Source organism: Rhineura floridana, chromosome 9, assembly GCF_030035675.1.
Source record: "Rhineura floridana isolate rRhiFlo1 chromosome 9, rRhiFlo1.hap2, whole genome shotgun sequence".
Taxonomy (NCBI): Eukaryota; Metazoa; Chordata; class Lepidosauria; order Squamata; family Rhineuridae; genus Rhineura; species Rhineura floridana.
Window position 1 is genome coordinate 58660721 of NC_084488.1, and position 20994 is coordinate 58681714.

A 20994-nucleotide genomic window follows, 5' to 3' on the forward strand; every position below is an offset into this window, starting at 1 on the left:
TATCCCTGTTAAATTTTATTCTGTTGTTTTCAGCCCTATGCTCCAGCCTATCAAAATCCCTTTGAATTTTGTTTCTATCTTCCAAGATATTAGCTATCCCTCCCAATTTTTTATCATCTGCAGATTTGATAATCATTCCCTGCACCTCCTCATCCAAGTCATTAATAAAAATGTTGAAGAGCACTAGGCCCAGGAACGAGTCCTGCGATACCCTGCTCGTTATCTCCTCCCAGTTTGAATAGGAACCATTGATAAGCATTCTTTGAGTACAGTTCTGCAGCCAACTGTGGATTCACCTGACAATTGTTCCATCCAGCCCACATTTGGCAGGATTTGTTCTTGATAAATCCATGTTGGCTTGTTTTCAAGGGGCTTACAGACTGACCACTTTATAATCTGCTCCAGAATTTTCCCAGGGATTGATGTCAAGCTGACTGATCTGTAGTTCCCAGGTTCCTCCTTTTTGCCCATTTTGAAGATAGGGACAACATTAGCCCTCCTCTAGTCATCCGGCACTTCACTCATCCTCCATGATTTCACAAAGATAATAGACAGTGGTTCGCAGAGTTCTTCAGCCAGCTCCTTCAATGCTTTAGGATGTAGTCAATTGGGTCCTGGAAGTTTGAACTTGTTCAAAGTGATTAGGTATTCCTTGACTATTTATCTATCAGTCTCAAGCTCCTATCCTGCCACTTCAACTTCATGTTTCCCAGAAGGGTCATAGACCCAGTTTTGGGAGAAGACTGAGCCAAAGTAGGAAATGAGCACTTCTGCCTTTTCTTTGTCATCTGTTATCATTTTGCCACCACTATTTCTTTTCTCTGTCTTTTACTATGGAGTAAAAGACAGTTTTTTTGTTGCTTTTAGCATATCTTGCTAACCTCAGCTCATTCTCAGCTTTAGACTTCCTGATGCCATCCCTGCAATTCTATGCTATCTGTCTGTACTCTTCCTTTGTGGCCTGGCCTTCCACTTCCTGTATGTGTCCTTTTTTGTTCTCAGGTCATCTCTAAGCTTTCTGTGAAGCCACATTGGCTTCTTCTGCTGTCTTCTCCCTTTTTTCCTTGATGGAATTATTTACCATTTAGAATTTCCTCTTGTAGAAACTCCCACCCATCTTGGACTCCTTTACTCATTAGGGTCACTTCGTGGAGCTACCAAGCTCATCCTCCTGTATTTCTCTGCAGGGATATATATATTTAACATATAGCACAACTCTGCCTCCCTTTCTATTCCTTCTGTTGTTTTTGAACAATTTATATCCTTCAATTGCTGTATTCCAGTGACGGAAGTCATCCTACCAAGTTTCAGTTCTACCTATCAAGTCATATTTACTCTCCTGTATTAAGAGTTCAGGTTTGTCCTGTTTGTTTCCCATACTCTGGGCATTAGTATAGAGACATCGAAGACCATGTGATTTATGTCCTGGCTTCCTTCCTACATTTTTATGACAACTATTACTGGGCCCCAGAATGTTCACCTAGACAGCAAATAGTTGACATTTCTTCGGCCTTCACTTACTTTACAATAATTGTGAGTAAATTCTGGTCAATTCATGTCAAGTTAGTACTCCGAAGAACTCCAAAGCCCATGTGTTCCTGAACTAGGCAGGAAGTTGCAAAGGCAATGTTTTGTAAGGTCACAGTTCTGGTAATTCAAGCACATCATTATGAAATGGTCTAGAGCTTGACAATTTCAAAAGTTCATAGTTTTACCAGGACCCACATAATTCCTTGTGGTTTTAAAAATGTCAAATAACACATGTCTGGCACAACATTATGAGAACTTCATCTCTTAATTTAAAAATACTCCAGCATTTTAGCCTCAGCTAAAAACCAGATGATTTTCATCCATCCTAGTCTGCAGCCTTTTGCTTGCCCTGTGGCGTGGCACCTTCTCTTCTTGTTCCTCCTCAGTGGTCTGGCTCTGGTCAGGGAGGCTGTTGCTGAGGCCTTTGCTGTACTGTTTGGCCTGCCCCTCTCCTTATCTGTGGTGCAAGGGTGGGCAGACACAGAGTGGATTGGCAGCAAATCCATAATGGGTGGATTCCATCCCTAAATATGACAATCCGAAAAAATAATTCATGTTGATAATATGAACATTATAACATTTCAAATTCATGATAATGAATAATAAACATTCATGATAATGAATAATGAATAATAAACATTGACATTGGTAGAATGTTGGATTGTGGCTGAAGTCTCCAACTAATAAACTAGTTAAGCCAAAAAATTTAGATTTGTTGATGGCCAGTCCAACGAACAACTATCAATGCCAGGATGAAAAGACCAAATGTTGATGATAGCCACAGTGTTGACCAAACACTGATTATTGTTTCTTGGATAAGTCTTACATGATTCAGTACATAGCATACAATGCAAGCCTTAGGATCTCTCCTACTGTCTTTGAGCTAATAAAGTGAGGGCATAAGGATTTGGAGGTGGTTTGGTGAATGGGAGAAACTTGAAAGAGGCCAGGTTAGGGATCCTTGAACAAAATGTGCTGTCCCAAGCATGTAGTACTGGCAAGACAGGGCACAACAGTTGATTAGAGTCCTGTTTTTATATATGGAGTCTTCAACAATTTCATTGGCAGAAATCCAGGAGATATTTCTGGTGGGCTGTAACGTCTAGTGATCATGACTGGTACTGCTGGGCAGCTACTGGGTCCCAGTGCCCTGGCATGATCCACTGCTGATGCCTGGCCTAAGCCCCCATTACGTTTTAGAGCAGCATCAGTGGATGGGTCTGGCTGTCATTTCAATGTACCACATAGAAAGCTGCCTTATATTGAGTCAGACAGTTGGTTCATCTAGCTCAGTATTATCTACGCTGACTGGCAGTGGCTGTCCAGGGTTTCAGGCAGGGGTCTCTTCTAGCCCTACTTGGAGATGTTGGGGAGTGGACCTGGGACCTTCTGCATGCAGAGCAGTTGCTCTGCCACTGAGCTATAGCCCTTCCTCTAGGACACTGTGGGAAAATAAAATAGTAGCTAGACCCAGCCATTTGGCAGTGCTCGGAAAGTTCTTATCTATTGCCACTACCAGGTAAGCCTCTTGGGGCACAACAGTGGAGAATGGGGTTCACCAGAAGGCACTTTGCTCAAGGCTTCCCTCGAACCTGGACTACAGACTATTCTCACTTTGCACCTACTTCTAAAAGCAGCTCTTGCTCCTCTATATGTTGCCCTTTGATTTCTAATACAATTTTAGCTTTCTGTACACTTGTAAATTGCAGAAACCATTGAATGCCTATAAATGTCTGTAGCAGGTTTTTTTAACAGCAAGTATGCAGTACAAATAAGTAAAATGTATATGTGAGTGTATGCCATAGATTGGTTATTACAGAACATTAATTTCTTATCTAAAAATAGATCATCACATCTAATAATGCTCAGTACTCTCTTTAGTATGTCATCCCTGGCACCCAATATAAAGCCATGGTATTTATTGTACCGATCCTAAACATAGTAACAGCCATACAGGAATAGCAACGGAGACTGTAGCAGCCTCAATACGTTCATGTGGAATCGTTAATATTTCTGTCTGTAATGGAGTCTATAGTAAATAGCCTCCTCTCTGGGGAACCATGTTTAAGCACCCATTAACTTTGAAATTTAAGGCCTCTAGTGTAAATGCTGCAGCTTAGCATGACACCATCATCATTATTCCGAAATAGTAGCTGGAAATCATTGGCAAGGAAGGTGAAGTAGCTATGGCAAGATTAAAGGACAGGGAGGCAGGAATGCAGAACGTGGATTTATTTCTGGTGAAGAGTACATGCTGACTTTAACATACCTTCTTCAAGAGAACTCTATTCACCCAAAATCTGAGACCAAAATTTAAGGAAGCTTTGGATTGATTTAGAGGAAATTAACGTCACAAAAATGCAACGTTTCAGGATGGTAAATTGCTGTTCTGTCAGATGGTACTATTACTAATAATACAGCACCACTTGCAGACATGATCCAATCTCCCTTCACATCCTCCTCACTTTCTCCCACATACTCTTGTGCGTGGGAATGCCTTGCCACCAAATTCCTTTCCCCCTTTAATAGCCCTCCCACAAATGGACAGCTTTTTTCATGAGGGAGTTGCAAGCACCTAGCTGTAAATGAGTGGCTGGATTGGGCCCAGTATGTTTTTGAAAATGTAAACAAACAAAACAAACAGATCCTTTCCAGGAAGGCATGAAAATAAGAAACAAGAGCATGCGAAAAATGTGCGCGCACACAGAGTATCTATCATACTAAATAAAGAATACATCACTATAAACATAATAGACAATATGCCATATATTATAAAAGCTGAGCCAAATATACTCCAGCAAATATTTTTGAAGCAGGCTACATGCATATGTGCTAGACGTATGTATGTCACAACTCTATGCAGTTGTCAAGTGCTAGTTTTCCATATATTTGCATACACATGTCTTCCTTTCAGATGTTAAGAAAAATCTGGTCAATTTTTTCCCCTGTAACATGTGAAACAGCCCCTCTACAGGGTCAGATAAATGGTATATGAGACTCACTATTCTCAGGCTGCGTTAGCAACCCCACAGGGAGTCAGGGAGTATTATTTTATTTATTTATTTATTTCATTCCATTTCTATACCGCCCTTAGCCAATGGCTCTCTGGGCGGTTCACAGCAAGGAATAAAATACAATACAGTAACATAAAAATCAGGTAAAATCAGACATAAGGACTTCCGGGAAGGGTGACTTAGCCTGTGCCTGCTTTTGAGACGGGCTCCTGCCTCAAAAGAAGCTTATTCAGATATATCAGTCAGTTTTTTCTTTTTTTTTTGACTGATTAAACTTCTCCCGGGTAGGGAGAAACGAAGAGATTAACCTCAAAGCCTATTTTTGTTGGGACGACCAGATCTCATTAATTTATGGGACGAGGTCCAGCCGACGAAGGTGGGACGGATTTTCAACAGCAAGCTCTATCTGTTAAAGCGAACGTTCATCTTATCTTCTAAGAGAGAACGCACTAACAGGCAAGCACCCTTCTTTCTATATTTTTCTTTTACTTGACTTAAATTGTTGCTGTTTAAAAGAGATTTGCCAGATTGATCGGTTTTTGACATCTCACTGGGGAGCCGTAACTTCTCTCTGCTACGCACTAATTAATAGCTTATCTCTGTTTTTGTTGCAAAAAGCTGTCCTGGATTTGCATTCTAAAGATACACACAGAAGAGGGATTTCTATTCCAGATTTTTATTTTGAAAAATATTATACTGTTTTGAGACTACTCTCTTTTTGGTCTATTTTATTTTGACGAATCTGTTTCTTGACGATTGCCATTAATTGCTTCGATCCTGGGAACTGCATTTTGTTTACTTAACTATTGGAGAGATAAGGCTGTCTGCTCTGTTTATACTGTGATGTCACCAAGTTTGGAGTATTAACCCAATTGTTGCTGAAATAAGAAGTGGTTTTCCTATATTTTTCTTTTAAAATGGCAATTAAGAAAGTGGCTGAGAATCTGGAAATAACTATGTTTCAGAGAATAATGAATGAGATTGAGATAACGAAAATTGAATTGAGTAAAATGAAGCAGGAGATTAAAGATATAAGGGTCCCTGTGAGAGAGGTGACCCTGGAAGGGGTCCCTGTGAGAGAGGAGACCCCGGAGATTGGAATAGGGGTCCCTGTGAGAGAGGAGACCCTGGAGACTGGAATAGGGGTCCCTGTGAGAGAGGAGATCCCGGAGATTGGAACAAACGTGGAACAGGAACAAGATTTGGAGTCTATGGACTTTAGAAATAAAATCTATTGTTTGGAACTCAATGTTATCTCTGAAGAAATTAATGAAGATTCTAGAGATAAAGTTATCAATGGCATGGATTATCTTCTGGACTGGAATGATGTGATGGAGCCCAATATAGAGAAAATCTATGGAATTAACTGCAGCCATGTGACAATGGAAAAACTTTTAAGAGATGACCCAGTGTATTTTGAAAAAAAGAACAGAGATATGATTTTACAGCAGTATTTCAGCAACTTATTCAGAATGGATGGCAAGAAAATATTTGGGATAGAGGTAATTCCCATCAGACTCTTATTATATGACTATGGCTTTGACAGCAAGATTATTATGGAATACTGATAATGGAAGATTGGATATTGAAATTACTGGACTTAACAAGACTACTGAAGATGGAAGATGGAAAATGGAACTAATAGAGATAATAGAACAATGGCTACTGAAATTACTGAACCTAACAGATTCTGATGTGATGGATTAATTGAAATGTTTATTTTGACTATGGTTATGACAATAAGATTATCATAATTAGTAATGAGATGGATTAATCGATATGCTTATCTGGAAAAAAAAATTGATAGATATATTTCTTAAAGAATTGAAACCTCTCTTTGACTTTTTGTGGAAAGAATAAAGTAATGTTTATGAGATTTGATGATTAAGTAAGATAACTACTGGAGGAAAGTGATTTTATAATATGACTTAAGAGACAGGATTGCTATATATTATAGACTTATAACTGATTTGATCTTTGACAAATGGGAAGTCAATATTTTACTCTTTATTTTTTTTTTTTTCTTCTTTTCTTTTTTTCTTTTTGTTTAACTATTTTTGATTTTGTTTTTTGTCTTTGAATGTTTTATGATTTTGTCTTGTATGTTTTATGAAAATCTGAATAAAAATTATTGAAAAAAAAAAAAAATCAGGTAAAATCACTAAAAACATACAACTTGAGCATTTAACCACTTGATATAAAATTAATTTAACAATAAACATTAAACATTAAAGATTAAAATGCCTGGGAGAATAAAAAGGTTTTAACCTGGCGCTGAAAAGATAGAAGAGTAGGCGCCAGGCACACCTCATCGGGGAGACTGTTCCATAATTCGGGGGCCACCACTGAAAAGGCCCTGGATCTAGTAACAACCCTCCGAGCTTCCCTATGGGATGGGACTCGGGGGAGGGCCTTAGATGTTGAACATAGTGAGCGGGTAGGTTCATAGCGGGAGAGGCGTTCCGCAAGGTATTGTGGTCCCGCACCGTGTAAGGCTTTATAAGTCAAAACTAGCACTTTGAATCTAGCCCGGAAACAAATAGGTAGCCAGTGCAAACGCGCCAGAACAGGTGTTATATGTGCGGACCGTCTGGTCCTCGTCAGCAGTCTGGCCGCTGCGTTTTGCACTAGCTGTAGTTTCCGAATTGTCTTCAAAGGCAGCCCCACATAGAGTGCATTGCAGTAGTCCAATCTCGAGGTTACCAGAGCATGAACGACTGAGGCGAAGTCATCACTATCCAGATAGGGGCGTAGCTGGGCTACCAGCCGAAGATGGTAGAACGCATTCCGTGCCACCGAGGCCACCTGAGCCTCAAGCGACAGAAATTGATCGAAAAAGACCCCCAAGCTACGAACCTGTTCCTTCAGGGGGAGTGTAACCCCATCCAGAACAGGTTGAACATCCACCACCTGGGTCGAGAAGGCGCCCACCAACAGCGTCTCAGTCTTGTCAGGATTGAGCTTCAGTTTGTTAGCTCTCATCCAGTCCATTATCGCAGCTAGGCAACGGTTCAGCACATTAACAGCCTCACCTGAAGAAGATGAAAAGGAGAAACAGAGTTGCGTGTCATCAGCATACTGGTGACAACGCACTCCAGAACTCCTGATGACTGCTCCCAGTGGCTTCATATAGATGTTAAAGAGCATAGGGGACAGGACCAATCCATGCGGGACTCCACAATGGAGAGTCCAGGGCATCGAGTAATGTTCCCCAAGCCCTACCTTCTGGAGACGATCCACCAAGTAGGAGCGGAACCACCGCCAAGCGGTACCTCCAACTCCCAATTCTGTGAGTCTCTCCAGAAGGATACCATGGTCGATGGTATCAAAAGCAGCTGAGAGGTCAAGTAGAATCAACAGGGTTACACTCCCCCCATCCCTCTCCCGACATAGGTCATCATACAGGGCGACCAAGGCTGTTTCAGTGCTGAAACCGGGCCTAAAACCGGATTGAAATGGATCAAGATAATCGGTTTCATCCAAGAGTACCTGGAGCTGGTTGGCAACCACACGCTCTAGAACCTTGCCCAAAAATGGGATGTTCGCAACCGGTCTGTAGTTGTTCAGATTATCTGGGTCCAAGGAAGGTTTCTTCAGGAGTGGTCTCACCACTGCCTCCTTCAGACAGCAGGGGACCACTCCCTCTCTCAAGGAGGCATTTATCACTTCCCTGGCCCAGCTGGCAGTTCCAACCCTGGCAGCTTTCACTAGCCAAGAGGGGCAAGGATCCAGTACGGAAGTGGTTGCACGCACCAGTCCAAGTACCTTGTCAACGTCCTCAAGCTGTACCAACTGAAATTCATCCAATAAGTGAGGACAAGACCGTGCTCCGGATACCACATTAGGTACAACTGCCATAATGTTGGAGTCTAAGTCCCGGCGGATGCATGAGATTTTATCTTGGAAGTGCCCAGCAAACTCATTACAGCGGGTTTGAGATGGTTCTAAGATATCCGGAGGGCTAGGATGAAGAAGCCCTCGGACAACTTTAAAAAGCTCCGCTGGGCGGTTGAGAGATGATTTAATAGTGGCAGCAAAATATCGCTTTTTTGCTGCCCTCACTGCTTCTGTATACCGTTTAGTGGAAGCAGTTACCAAGGCATGATTGCATCTGTCGGGAGTCCGCCTCCATCTGCACTCGAGCCTCCTCCTCTCTTGCTTCATCGCTCTCAGCTCCGGGGTATACCATGGAGCTGCATGAGCTCTGCAAGGGAGAGGGCGCGCAGGAGCGATCGTGTCCATGGCCTGGGTCATTTTGGTGTTCCATAGTTCAACCAGGGCTTTGACAGGAGCGCCAGTCTTCTCAGCCGGAAAATACCCCAGAGCCCTTTGGAAACCCTGTGGATCCATTAGTCTCCAAGGTCGGACCAACTTAATAGGTCCCCCACCCTTGCGGAGGGAAAGGGATGCTGTAAGCCTAAACTTCAGCAAGCGGTGATCTGTCCATGACAATGGGGTCGTTGAAAGACTCCCCACCTCCAGATCACCATCTCCGTGTCCAGTGGCGAAGATCAAATCAATAGTGTGCCCTGACACATGCGTTGGGCCAGTAACAAATTGAGACAGCCCCATGGTTGCCATGGAGGCCATGAAGTCCTGAGCTGCCCCAGTTAGAGCAGTCTCGGCATGGATGTTGAAGTCTCCCAGTACTAATAGTCTGGGAGACCTCAACAATACCTCCGAGACTATCTCAGTCAGCTCAGTTAGGGAAGCTGTTGAGCAGCACCTCCACCTCCCCGACCCTCAGATCTACCACAGTGTTGAACCGAATAGCCAGGTGGGCAAAGCTGGGAAAGAGCAACTCCTCTCTGATCACCCACCCAGGTCTCGGTTACACATGCCAGGTCGGCACCCTCGTCAACAATTAAATCGTGGACGAGGGAGATCTTATTAGATACCGACCTGGCATTTAAAAGCAACACTTGGAGAACCGAGGGCTGGCTGATAGGACAACCAACATTCCTGCGGGTGTGGGGAGGACTGGAACAAGGCACAGGCACAACTTGTCTGTGACGAGTTCCCCTTATCTGGCCTGTCCTCCTCACAACACCATACCTCCCATTACCCGTCACTACATTAATTGAGGCCCCTGAAAGTCCCCCTGTTCGGAGCAAGGTCCTCTCTCCCAGGCACATAGTGAAAATATATAAAATTCACAATCACGTACTCAATGTTCATTCAATTTCATTCACCCTCAAACAATGCATAAATTAAGTACAATAATTCAAGCTTACACCAGTCATAACCACTCAGACTCCATTCATACTACACACAAACCATAAATAGAACAATAACACAAGAGTTAAACGCTCCACAGACAGAAACAGCAACCGTCCAGCTTGGCCAAGATGGTAAAAGGCCAGATGATGGCAGCAACCGGAGTTGCAGCAGTAGCAATAGCAGCATCTGCACCCAGGGCGTCAACAGCAGCAACACAACAATGGTGGCAATGGTAGCAACAACGACGACTGCACCTGGCAAACAGCAGACGAAAGCAGATGTTGGCTGCGACCGCAACAGACCCGCGCCCTGACAGAACAGCAGCAGCACAGGCCCGGCCAGCAACGCCTTGGTAGCAGGTTTCAGCAGCAGCCGCACCCAGCGCAGCAGCGGTGGCAGAAGTCCGAATCCAGAGCCGCGGCGTTACACGATGTCCCGGCGGCCGCGGCCACACCGACGACGACGGCGACGACAGCGCCTGCAACGACAGGGGCAGGGCATCAGCAACCGCCATGCCCACGCCTCCACTTGTAGCAGCGGTCCAAACCTGCCTGCTACACCCCGGCCGCAGACCGCAACAGCAGCCACACCCAGTCCAACACGGCGGCCGCAGCCAGGATCCGGGGCCGAGGCCGCAGCGACGGCGGCGACGATGACAGCGGCGGCAACGGCGGCGACACAGAGACAGGGCAACAGCAGCGTCCACGTCCTGGCCCAACAACAACAGCCCGGCCCGGCCTGCGAACGCAGTAGTCTTTCCAATCCTGTTAACCAAGAACTGGTTAATGTTGGGGACTGCATGCATGCATATCATCACTGAACTATATATGCTGAAATACTGTAATTCAGAGCTTGGTAAGATAAGACCTTAAGGACCTCCCTCCCTTCCCCAGGCCCAGAACAAATAAATGTCTTACATGGGATCACCATATGATGGCACTATGGGCTGAAAGATTCCTTGGTGGGCCTGACATGGCCTATGGGACTTTCATTGCCTAGTATTTACTTAAGACTAATAATTAATAAAACATTTTTCCTCTGCATCCCCAAGTGTTCTTCTTCTTTGTCATCTTTGTTATTGTCTTCTTATTTTCTTCATTTATATCCCGCCTTTTTCCCAGAACTGGGACTGAAGGCGGCTTACAAAAATTAAAACAAATACTGTTAAAAACATATAAATAAAACATTCAGAAGTTATAATTAAAGTGTAATTAAACTAACTATAAAATTAAAACAATTTAAAACATAGCGATTTAAAAAAGCACAAAATACAAATAAGTAAAAACAGCACCTTGTTTAATAGTCCTTGCAGTCAGTTCCCAAAAGCCTGTTGGAACAGAAAAATCTTCACTGAAAAACAGTGAAGAAAAGTGAAGAACAACAGTGATGGAAGAACAGCAAGGAAGGAGCTGCCTAACCTCCCTAGGAAAGGCGTTCCAGAGCCTTGGAGCAGCCACCAAGAAGGCTCTTTTGTATGTTCCCACTGGACGTGCCTGTCAGGGTGGCGGAACCAAGGGAAAGGCCTCCCCCAACGATCTCAGGGCTTGGACAGACTCATGTGGAAGACATGTTCCTTCAGATAGCCTGGATCTGAGCTGTATAGGTCTTTCAAGGTCATAACCAGCACTTCGAATTGTGCTCAGAAACAGATCGGTAGCCAGTGGAGCTGTTGAAATAAGGAAGTCATGTGCTCCCTGTAACCAGCCCCAGATAACAATTATTTGGACTAGCTGAAGTTTCAGAACATTCTTCAAAGGCAGCCCCACACAGAGCACATTACAATAATCCAATTGTCATCAGCATACCGATGGCCCCTGACCCAATAGCTCTGGACTATCTCTTTCAGTGGTTTCATGTATATGTTAGATAGCATGAGGGACAGAACGAAATCCTGAGTGACTCCACAGGCCAACGGCCAAGGAGTTGAACAGAATTCCAGCTCCACCTTCTGGGCTTGCCCTTCCAGAAGGAACAGAGCCACTGTAAAACAGTGCTCCCATCCCATTGAGGTAGCCCAGAAGGATAACATGGTCGATGATATCAAAAGCTGCTGAGAGGTCCAGCAGAACCAACAGGTACACACTCCCCTTGTCCAGTTCCCAGCATAGGTCATCCATTAAGACATATCCCAGTTATCTTTCCAATATTTTATTTACATGTAGGGAAATAGGGTCTGAAGCTAAAAGGGCATGACTTGCCTAACCTAGGGAGTTCATAGCTGAACTGAGATTTGGACCAGAAACATCCAGCTTGTAGATCATGTTGTTAATCACAAGACTACACCAGCTCTTTACGAATTAAAATGAACATGACTAAGGATTTTAACTTATTTCTAAAACAGCTGAACAGTTGTGATGGCTCATGTTCACATGTGCTTTGGTGGCATCCCATAAACCTGGTAGATGTTTTCATGTGACTGTATGTTTCATTGTGATAATCTACCGGCATTCATTTTCAGATCTACCATCGCTTGGACAAGAACTGCTGTGGGTTCAAACCACGCAAAGAGGATTCCTGTGTACAGAAAGGATTGAGTATGAATTGTGATGACCAGGATAACATTGATTTAACACACATTATCCAGAGAAAGGATGACCCAAGGCATTTGGTTTTTATAGACAATAAAGGTTACTTTGACAGAAGTGAAGACAATCTAGATTTCAAACTATTACAAGGCATAAACGAGTAAGTTTTATGATATACTGGCAATGTGTATAGGACAAGGGTGGGGAGTCTCTGGCCCAGAGGCCAAACACAGTCCTCCAGCTCTCTCTGTCTGGCCTTGGATTGGCATCAAGTAACAGCAGACCTTGCGATTATGCATTGGCATCGGGCAACAAGGCTAGGGAGCTGTAGGAACATTGGGAGCAAGTTCAGCCATGTGGTCTTACTCTCCCTTCTATCCATGGAGACCTTGTGAATAATGTGTGAAGGGGGCTTTTGTTAGTTGGAAAACTATAAGTCTCCCAGTAGCTGTGGTAGCTCTTTACTTTGATGTATCCCTCTCTACTATGATTAGTCACTGCCCTTTCTTCTCCATATCAAACTTCTTGTATATAAATGTACTTTACAAATATTACTCATTGCTCTGCTTCTGCTTGCTCCAACTCTGCTTCTTCAATCTGCAAGCCTTTCAATGGTCTCACTAGACTTGCTACCTGCTTGTCACTTCTCATCTGACTTACCTGTTCTGGAGAGACTGACCTCACCTTTCCTCTTTCACTTACAGTAATAGTTTCACTACTACAAGTGAAAGAGTGATGTGTAAAAATAGGGAGTTAAACCACCACCAACAAAAAATGGGTGTGTGAAATACCAAAGCTGACTCATTTGTTTGTTCACTTACAGGTTCCCTGAATCTGCCATCTCTGTGCTGAAAAGCCAGCGTTTGCGAGAAAAACTTCTTCAGTCATTGTTCATTGACAATTTCTTTTGGGAAAGCCAAGGTGGTCGTCAAGGCATTGATAAATTAATTGATGTGATAGAACGAAGGGCTAAAATTCTTCTTACTTACATTAATGCCCATGGGGCAAAAGTACTGCCAATGAATGAATGAGGTTGCAATCCTACGCACTTATGTGTGAGTAAGCCCCACTGCACACAGTGGAACTTACTTGTAAGTAAACATGCATAGGATTGTTTTGTGAATGGATGAATGAGTAAACAGCTTAGTTTTAATGAAAGCTCTTTATACATTAAATAAGAAACTCACGCAAACACACCTGATGTGAAACTTGTTGATAATACTTTTAATTTGCAAAGCACATGTAAACAAATGATAAAACATTTTAAAATCAATATTCTGTAAATGTAATCTGGGATGTAAGCATGCCAAATTATTTTCTTTATAAAGACATACATATATCCATTGGTTTGTTTCCACTTCGGAAAGCAAGAGTACATAGCAGAATTTTCATCATTTATTTGGTTTTGATAGGAGGAATATGTTGTTCACTTCAGAAAAAAACCCTAAACATATGACAAAAGTTGCAGCTCTTAGACTACTTATTTCAATGGGACTGTTCTGAAATAAGTGGTTGTTAGGATCACTGCAAAGACTTGCTTACGGAAAACATTTATACAAGGATTTTTCAATGATTTGTTTCAACAAAAGATGGCAGACCTCAACTACTGTTGATATTTTTGTATGTGTCTAGTATTGTTTAGTAAAAAGACCAAATTCACTGTAATTAGAAGTATGATTCTTAATATTTAGTTAAATAATTTATAAGTATATATGCCATCCAGACGACTAAGCAGCTATTTCATGGAATTATTACATATTTGCTTTTGTAGTTTTGTTTAGAACTTTTCTACAATCTGTTAATAATTGTTCAAAAATTCTGCAGAAAACTAGAAGCCTGCAGCCAAAGAAATGATTGGTTAGTTCATATCAATATGTGAAATTCAGCTCCACCATTGCTCACTGCTTCTTGGTCCTCATTGTTCCATTAGGGTTGTCATGTCACAATATTGCAATGCCAGTAGATATCACAACTGGCAGAATTCATCTGTCAGAGTGTAGACCTTTGACCTAGCAACTTTATGCTCCCCCCAGCAGCTCCCTCCCTTTTGTGGCTACTATATTACGTAAAATTATATTACGGAATGAGTTTCCATAGCATAGTTTCCCCTTCAACGGACAAACCTTTCCCACTTTCAGCGGGGAACCTATGGCCCTCCAGATGTTGGACTTCCATCAGCCCAAGCCAGCATGGCCAAATGTCATGGATGATGAGAGTTGTAGTCCACCAACACCTGGACAGTCACAAAGGTTCCCCACTCTTATCTTTAAGTTCTTTGAGGTATCTTAAAAACCTCTTTCTTGATTAGTCCCTTCTTGCCTCAGTTTTCTTCTACTCTTTTTCTTAAGCCCCATTTTCCACCAATCCTTTCTTTAGGGTTTTTCTTTTCAATCCATTGTCTACTCTGTAGCCATCATTCAGCCTTCTTGTTTCTGTGCTCCTTGTCCATTACCTTTGCTACCTCCTAACCCAGTCTTCAGCCTCTGCCTGTGTGTGAGGTTTTATTTCCACCCAAATGTACAAGTTTCCTTCCCTCACAGAAACTGGACTGCATACTATGTTGCTCCCTGAGCAACTTGAACAACCTGCTGTATCACCCCAGCTCACAGCCAGTCAGTATCAGAGGCTTCACTGCCACAAGTGCCATTCATTTCAGATGGTTTATTAAAAATGGACATTTAGATCAGAGGTTCTCAAACTGTGGTCTGTGGTATATCTGTGGATTTGTGGTTAAGGACAGGAGATGGCACATCCATCACATTAAATATTCTTATTGATTTTAATTGTATTTTTAGTGCTTTTATTTCTTATATTGCATTACAAACTAAATCCTACAGAATTCAAACTGTAATACAATAGAATACAATCTGTAAGAAATAAAAGTAATAAAAATACAATTAAAATCATTCAGCATCTAGCACAGCACACAATTGCTACAAGAGGCAGAAAAATCATTAAGTCATCCTGCCAAGACCCTCAGCAATTATCAAGTGGTCTGTGGGGAAAACGTTTGGGAACCATTGATGTAGATTATTTCTTGCATCAATGCTGTGATATTGTAGTTTTCAAATCTAACTTGTAGGTCACCATTCTACCTTTGTTCAGCTATTTAACCAATGAAACTAGGTTTTCATTATGCAAAATACTGGTGATTGTAACTTTAATTTTACCTTGCTCTGAGTATTCTGCAATATTATAAAATGTGGTTTGAAAACATTCCTTCCAATTAACACATTCTAAAGAACACTGATAAAAACAAACTGAAAAGGGACATGAATATCAATATTGCTATTAGTATGGAACCTTGACTTAAAGCATGTGTGTTGTGGTTTCTTGATATCCTTGTGAATTCAAAACCTACACAAGTGGCCCACCTAAGAATCCTGACATTTATAGTTTGATGAGAGTATGTCATAGGGAATGGGAATAATGACTACTTAACAAGCTTAAGCCTGCGGTCTACAGATACCATTTCAGGCTCTAATACAGAATCTTAGGGCTTATCCAGACGACTGCAAAATGCGTGAAACGCCCGCTATGTGTGTTCATTATTTTTCGGTCGTCCAAATGACGTCTCACGCTGTTACGCATTTTCACGGGTTAAATCTGCTCCTTGCAATACTGGCAAGAATGCGATTTGCTGTTTAAAATCGGGATTCATCCACTGTGCCTTCAGGAGCTAGGATGCAATATGGTGGACTTTACTGCTGATGGGCGGTTCTTGGGCATTTCGCCTTGCCCCTTCTCCTCATTCCAGCCTATCACGTATCTGCACTTTTGCGCATGTGCGAGAATAAGCCCGGGAAAATTGAACCAATCATCGCAATGGTGGGGTGTTGGGGGGGGGGTCTGCCACTACTGCGCAGATGCATTTTATTTTTTGCTAGCTTGAAAACTGGGCGGCTGCTCTGGGTGAGATCTGCAACACACAGCAAGCGAGAAAGGGGCTGCTGGTTGGTTTCACACCTGCCTCCAGAAAGCTTTGTCAATTTCATTCTATTGGCTGGGGTTTTTCTTTCAAATCATTTCGCTGCAGGAAGGAAAGGGAGAAGGAGGGGGGGTGACATGGAATGTATGCAGGTAGAATGAAATTGATAAACCTTTCCTGAGGCAGGTGTGAAACTGACCAGCAGCCCCTTTCTTGTTTGTATTTGCCATATTACGCTTAAACGAATGTATGCTTTTCTGCCTTTATGGATATTTAAGGAGATACACATGCTGGCAATTGCACTTATTTCTCCAAAAAAGCAAGAAACGTGTCACCCCCCCCTTCCCCTTTTCCTTCCCGTGGCAAAATGATTTGAAGCAAAAAACCCAGCAAGTAGAATGAAATTGACAAAGCTTTCCGGAGGCAGGCTGAAACTGACCACCCCCCTCCTTCTCCCTTTCGTTCCGTGGCAAGAACTCTTTTACAGCCATATTGTGCTTTGTTGCAAAGGGGGAGAGGAGCATACATCATTTTTTTGCTGACCAATTGGTTGATAGGGGGAGGCTTTAGAGGCGGATCTTGGAAAAAGCGAAAAGAATGTAGCGGTCCTACCGCTGCGGGTGCGGGTGCAAAAAAGTGTTTTTTTTAATTGGGAAAGAGCGAACTAAAAGGCAAAGTGAGGACTATCAGATGACAAACCGAATATGGAAACCGTGGATTATCCCACTTCGTTTGGATAAGCCCATGTGGGTGTCCCTTATTCACTCTTGGAAGTACTTTCATTTTGATGATTCAGCTCTAATTGGTGGAAATGCTTGCATGAAAAGGGAATTAAATGTGTCAACAGAAGGCATAAAACCAAATCCCCAGGGTCATAACAGTGCTCCAAAGTAGCTTTTTTCCTTTATCTTTCTGTGTGTGAGAGATTGTACTAACTCCTGTATCTAATTATACACACTTGTGACGATTGCACTGAACCTAAATGACTGCATAGCTTATGTAAACACGGCCTATATTTGTCCCTGAAAGAAAATGGCCCTTTTCATATCCATAAATCCAGTTCTTTGTTTTGAGTGCCCATTTCCCTAGCAGTGGCTTGTGCCAAACAAGCACTCTCCATAGGCATTTATATGCTGTTAAAAAATTTTCTGCTCACCTTAACTGCTGGTGCAAGGGTGACAGCTAAATTAATCTGTTTGATTTTAGAACAGCAGCAGACCTTTATTCCATCCTGAGAAACAGGACAAAATGAACTTGGACACAAAGCCTTTCAGACAAATCTGGAGCAGTTTTCACTTGTTTCGGTCACTTATTTTATAATTATTTTATAATAATCTGTACCAGGCTACTTTCCATTTATGGGCATATGGGATCAGACATATCTTCACATTCCAGACTAGTCTGAAGGGATGAGAGTAGCAAGGAATCCAGGATCTTGGTGTGGGAAAAATGAGCATGTGTAAAAAAAAATCCTGGGTAAAATGCCAACTTTTTAAGTTGAAAAGGCCTGCTGAGATTATGAAAAAATATTTTCATAATTATAAAATCTGAGAATGTTTGCTGGTTTGTTTGCACACTAAGGAATCCACTTCTCTCTGTTCTCCTTTTGTTGCACATGATAAAATAGCTCCGTTCAGATGTTCCTTCGAGTACCCATCTATTTACACAACTGTGTGCATATTTTCTTTACATTAAATAGAAATGTTTCAATTTAGAGCTCAGCATGGAACTTCTCTGTGCGTGTCTTCACCGTCCAATTTGACAGAGATTTGTATATAAATGCTTTTTGCATACATGATGCTAGAAGTAAATGGGAATCTTTGTGTGCAGTGGAGAGACTTGTGTTCATTCCCCCATGCCCACAAGGAATCTACCCAGTTGAGTTGATAGGCACTGATAGTCAATCGAGAATAGTCCCTATTTATCTCTGGACTGGCACACACCACCAATTACCATCAAGCCAGCAGTTACAAACTCTGCACATTCTGGCACTTTTCTTTGTGGTCAACAGTACACATAAAACCTGGCATGAATGTACACTGTCCTTTTAAAATATGTGATTATCTGATGTGTATAGGTAGATGCTGTGTTAGACCACCAGACCCAATAGAATTAAATAGAAACAAAGCTACTACTGGAATTTTTTTACTTTAATGACAAAATGCATTGATGATAGGCAACTCTGCTCTTCTGCTGAAACGAGTCGAAAGCTATAAGAAAGTATTTGTTGAATTTATATAGTGAAAGTAAAAAACCAAACAAAACTGCATTTGGAGTATTAGCAAAAAATAACTATAGTATTAATGCAGGGTACTGTGGGAAGAGCGGTTAACAACTTTGTTTGCTTCACAGTTGAAGATTCCATCTCTGTTTGTGCTTTGAATTTATGTATATTTTTGCAGTGTTAGCTTATTGCACTTGCACTGTCAATGTTAAATATATTTTGGGGTTTTAGAAATATATATTTTTCGTTAAAAAGTCTCTGCTGTTGTCTTGGAAAATAAAACAATAACTAATAACCGTATCTCCCAAATTTTTTTGACTAAAGTGTGTGTGTATGTAATTGGATGCTTTGAAGTAATTGTATTAACTCTATTGAAAACCACAGGCCACTAATTTATTTTAAAATGTGAATATATTTGCTAGAAAAACAACTCAAGCTAGATTATGAAACTGTTTTTACTCATTTGACTTGTAATAGTTGCCAATAAAGATATCCTTTTGGTTTTACAGTGTTTGCTATTTCAAGCATATTTCAATTCAAACCTAAACTTGTTTAATACATTGTGTATTTGAGGTGGAAATCAACAACATAAACCTGACTGATGCTCAGGTACATGTCATACTCCCGGGAATGTACCATTTCATTAAGCAAGTGGGGAGCAGGGCTGGCCAAAGAGAATTTGCTGCCTGAAACAAAGCCAAACACACAATACACAACACACACACACATACACACTTTTCAAGGTGCATAACCAGTCAAGTTATTTTGGCACCTGAGGGGAAAAAAAATCCCTCAGCCCCTCTTCCCCTCCCTCCTTGGCAGTAAATATACAATTATATTTTTGGCCCTTTGTGACACCCCAAATCAACTGCCTGAAATGGCTGGCTCGCTGTGCCTAATGATAGGGCCAGCTCTGGCCAGGAGGTAGGAATGTCAGAAAACAATAATGGGAGAGGAAATTGCCAATATTTGCTTATTCATCCCATGTCTGGATTGGAAATTAATCCAGCTAATATAATAGGTATTTCCTGTAGTTATTGCTTTCAGTCTGCAAACTATACATAATTATGTTTCTCCCTCCACCCTATTTGCATTGTGTTTCCTTTGCACACTGAAATGAATGAGGTGGAATAATGTAATGACAATCTAACCTACATAATTTACACAATTAATTATGTAATCTATGTAAGTTATGTGATTTCTTTACAGCAGACATAACGTCATTTTTGGTGGAAGATGCATTGCAGTGGAATGGAAACAGTGTTGCAATGAACATAGGGCAAAATGGAAAATGATGCCTTCTCTCCTATGAGGTCACATGTTTAAATGCTTCTCTGAATAAGAAAAGGTCCTTGGACATAGAATGCTAATGTGTCTGGAGAAGACTAGGACAGAACATTTCTCCAATATGCTAGTTTTTCACTAGAAAAACATGTTAGTTTTCTGACATTAAAAAGTCCAAGAATATACCAGTTTGGCTCTTAAGATTCACTAGGGCCTTCTTTATTTCCCCACAACTGGCCAGCCACCAGGATCAATGAAGAATGATTTTTCCCAACAGAAAGGATAACATCTGCTACGAGCAGCTGTGTAACTAAACAGTCCAGTTAGCTGAAGCCTTTTCAAACGCAAGCCTCTTGTGTCTACTTTCCATTAACAGCCAAGTGCCCTGTGCTTTTAAAACGGTGCTGTGGTTTCCTCTTTCCTTACTAAATCTGAACCTGCACCATTTTATAAAAACAGATCTTGACCAGACTGTAACAATGCCATGTGTGTATGATCAAAAATCATCTCTGAATGTCAGTAGGGTTGCCAGGTTCAGGGCCTGAGACTGATCCTGTATTGGGAGAAGGGAGAATTCCACCTTGTGGTTTTTCCCATTACAGTGTTGCAAGAACACCGGCACATGGCTGACCTTCTCTTCTCCTAAAGATACAGGATCAGGATCAGGCCCTGAATCTGGCAACCCTAAAAGCCAGTGATGTTAGTGCTATCTTTACTGTAGTTAGGGATTCTTTACACAGTCATCTGGGCCTGGGGTGGCTGCTTGAGTGGCTGTATGTGGTGGCCTGTCATAAGCACTTACCGACACATACAAGGTTTCAGTACGTGTGGGCACATTTTCTTACCACTTGTCAAAATGCCTGGTCCTGTGCATGGTAATGGTTACACATGAATGACTCTACCAACAGGGGAATCACTCATAGGATCAACTGGTCCACTTTTTCTTATGGAGTTTAATTATGTAGGCATGCATTTAAGAGATTAGTTTCTCCCTTTTAGCATGTTGGTGATTATTTTAGAAAAGGGTAAGGTGCTATTTTTAAGGCCCCATCTGCACTACTGAAAGCAGTATGAATCATACCATGTTAAACAGTCATGGCTTCCCCCAAAGAATACTGAGAACTGTAGTTTGTTAAGGGTGCTGCGAGTTGTTAGAAGACCCCTATTTCCCTCCTCTCAGTTCCCAAAATTCCCTGGAAAGAGAGATTGATTGTTAAACCACTCTGAGATTTGTAGCTCTGTGAGGGGAGAACTATTCCAAACTCAGTT

The 20994-nt window shown here is 41.8% G+C and overlaps 1 protein-coding gene across 1 annotated transcript in view; it reads left to right on the forward strand.

The window, feature by feature from the left end:
• The window catches only part of GASK1B (golgi associated kinase 1B), a 39960-nt gene extending 21077 nt beyond the window's left edge, over nucleotides 1-18883 (forward strand). Inside the window, exons 4-5 of the mRNA XM_061584404.1 lie at nucleotides 12223-12449; nucleotides 13113-18883. Coding sequence (XP_061440388.1) covers nucleotides 12223-12449; nucleotides 13113-13320 — 435 coding nt within the window. The 3' untranslated portion in view covers nucleotides 13321-18883. The remainder of the gene's footprint in view (nucleotides 1-12222; nucleotides 12450-13112) is intronic.
• The last annotated feature ends 2111 nt before the right edge of the window (nucleotides 18884-20994 follow it).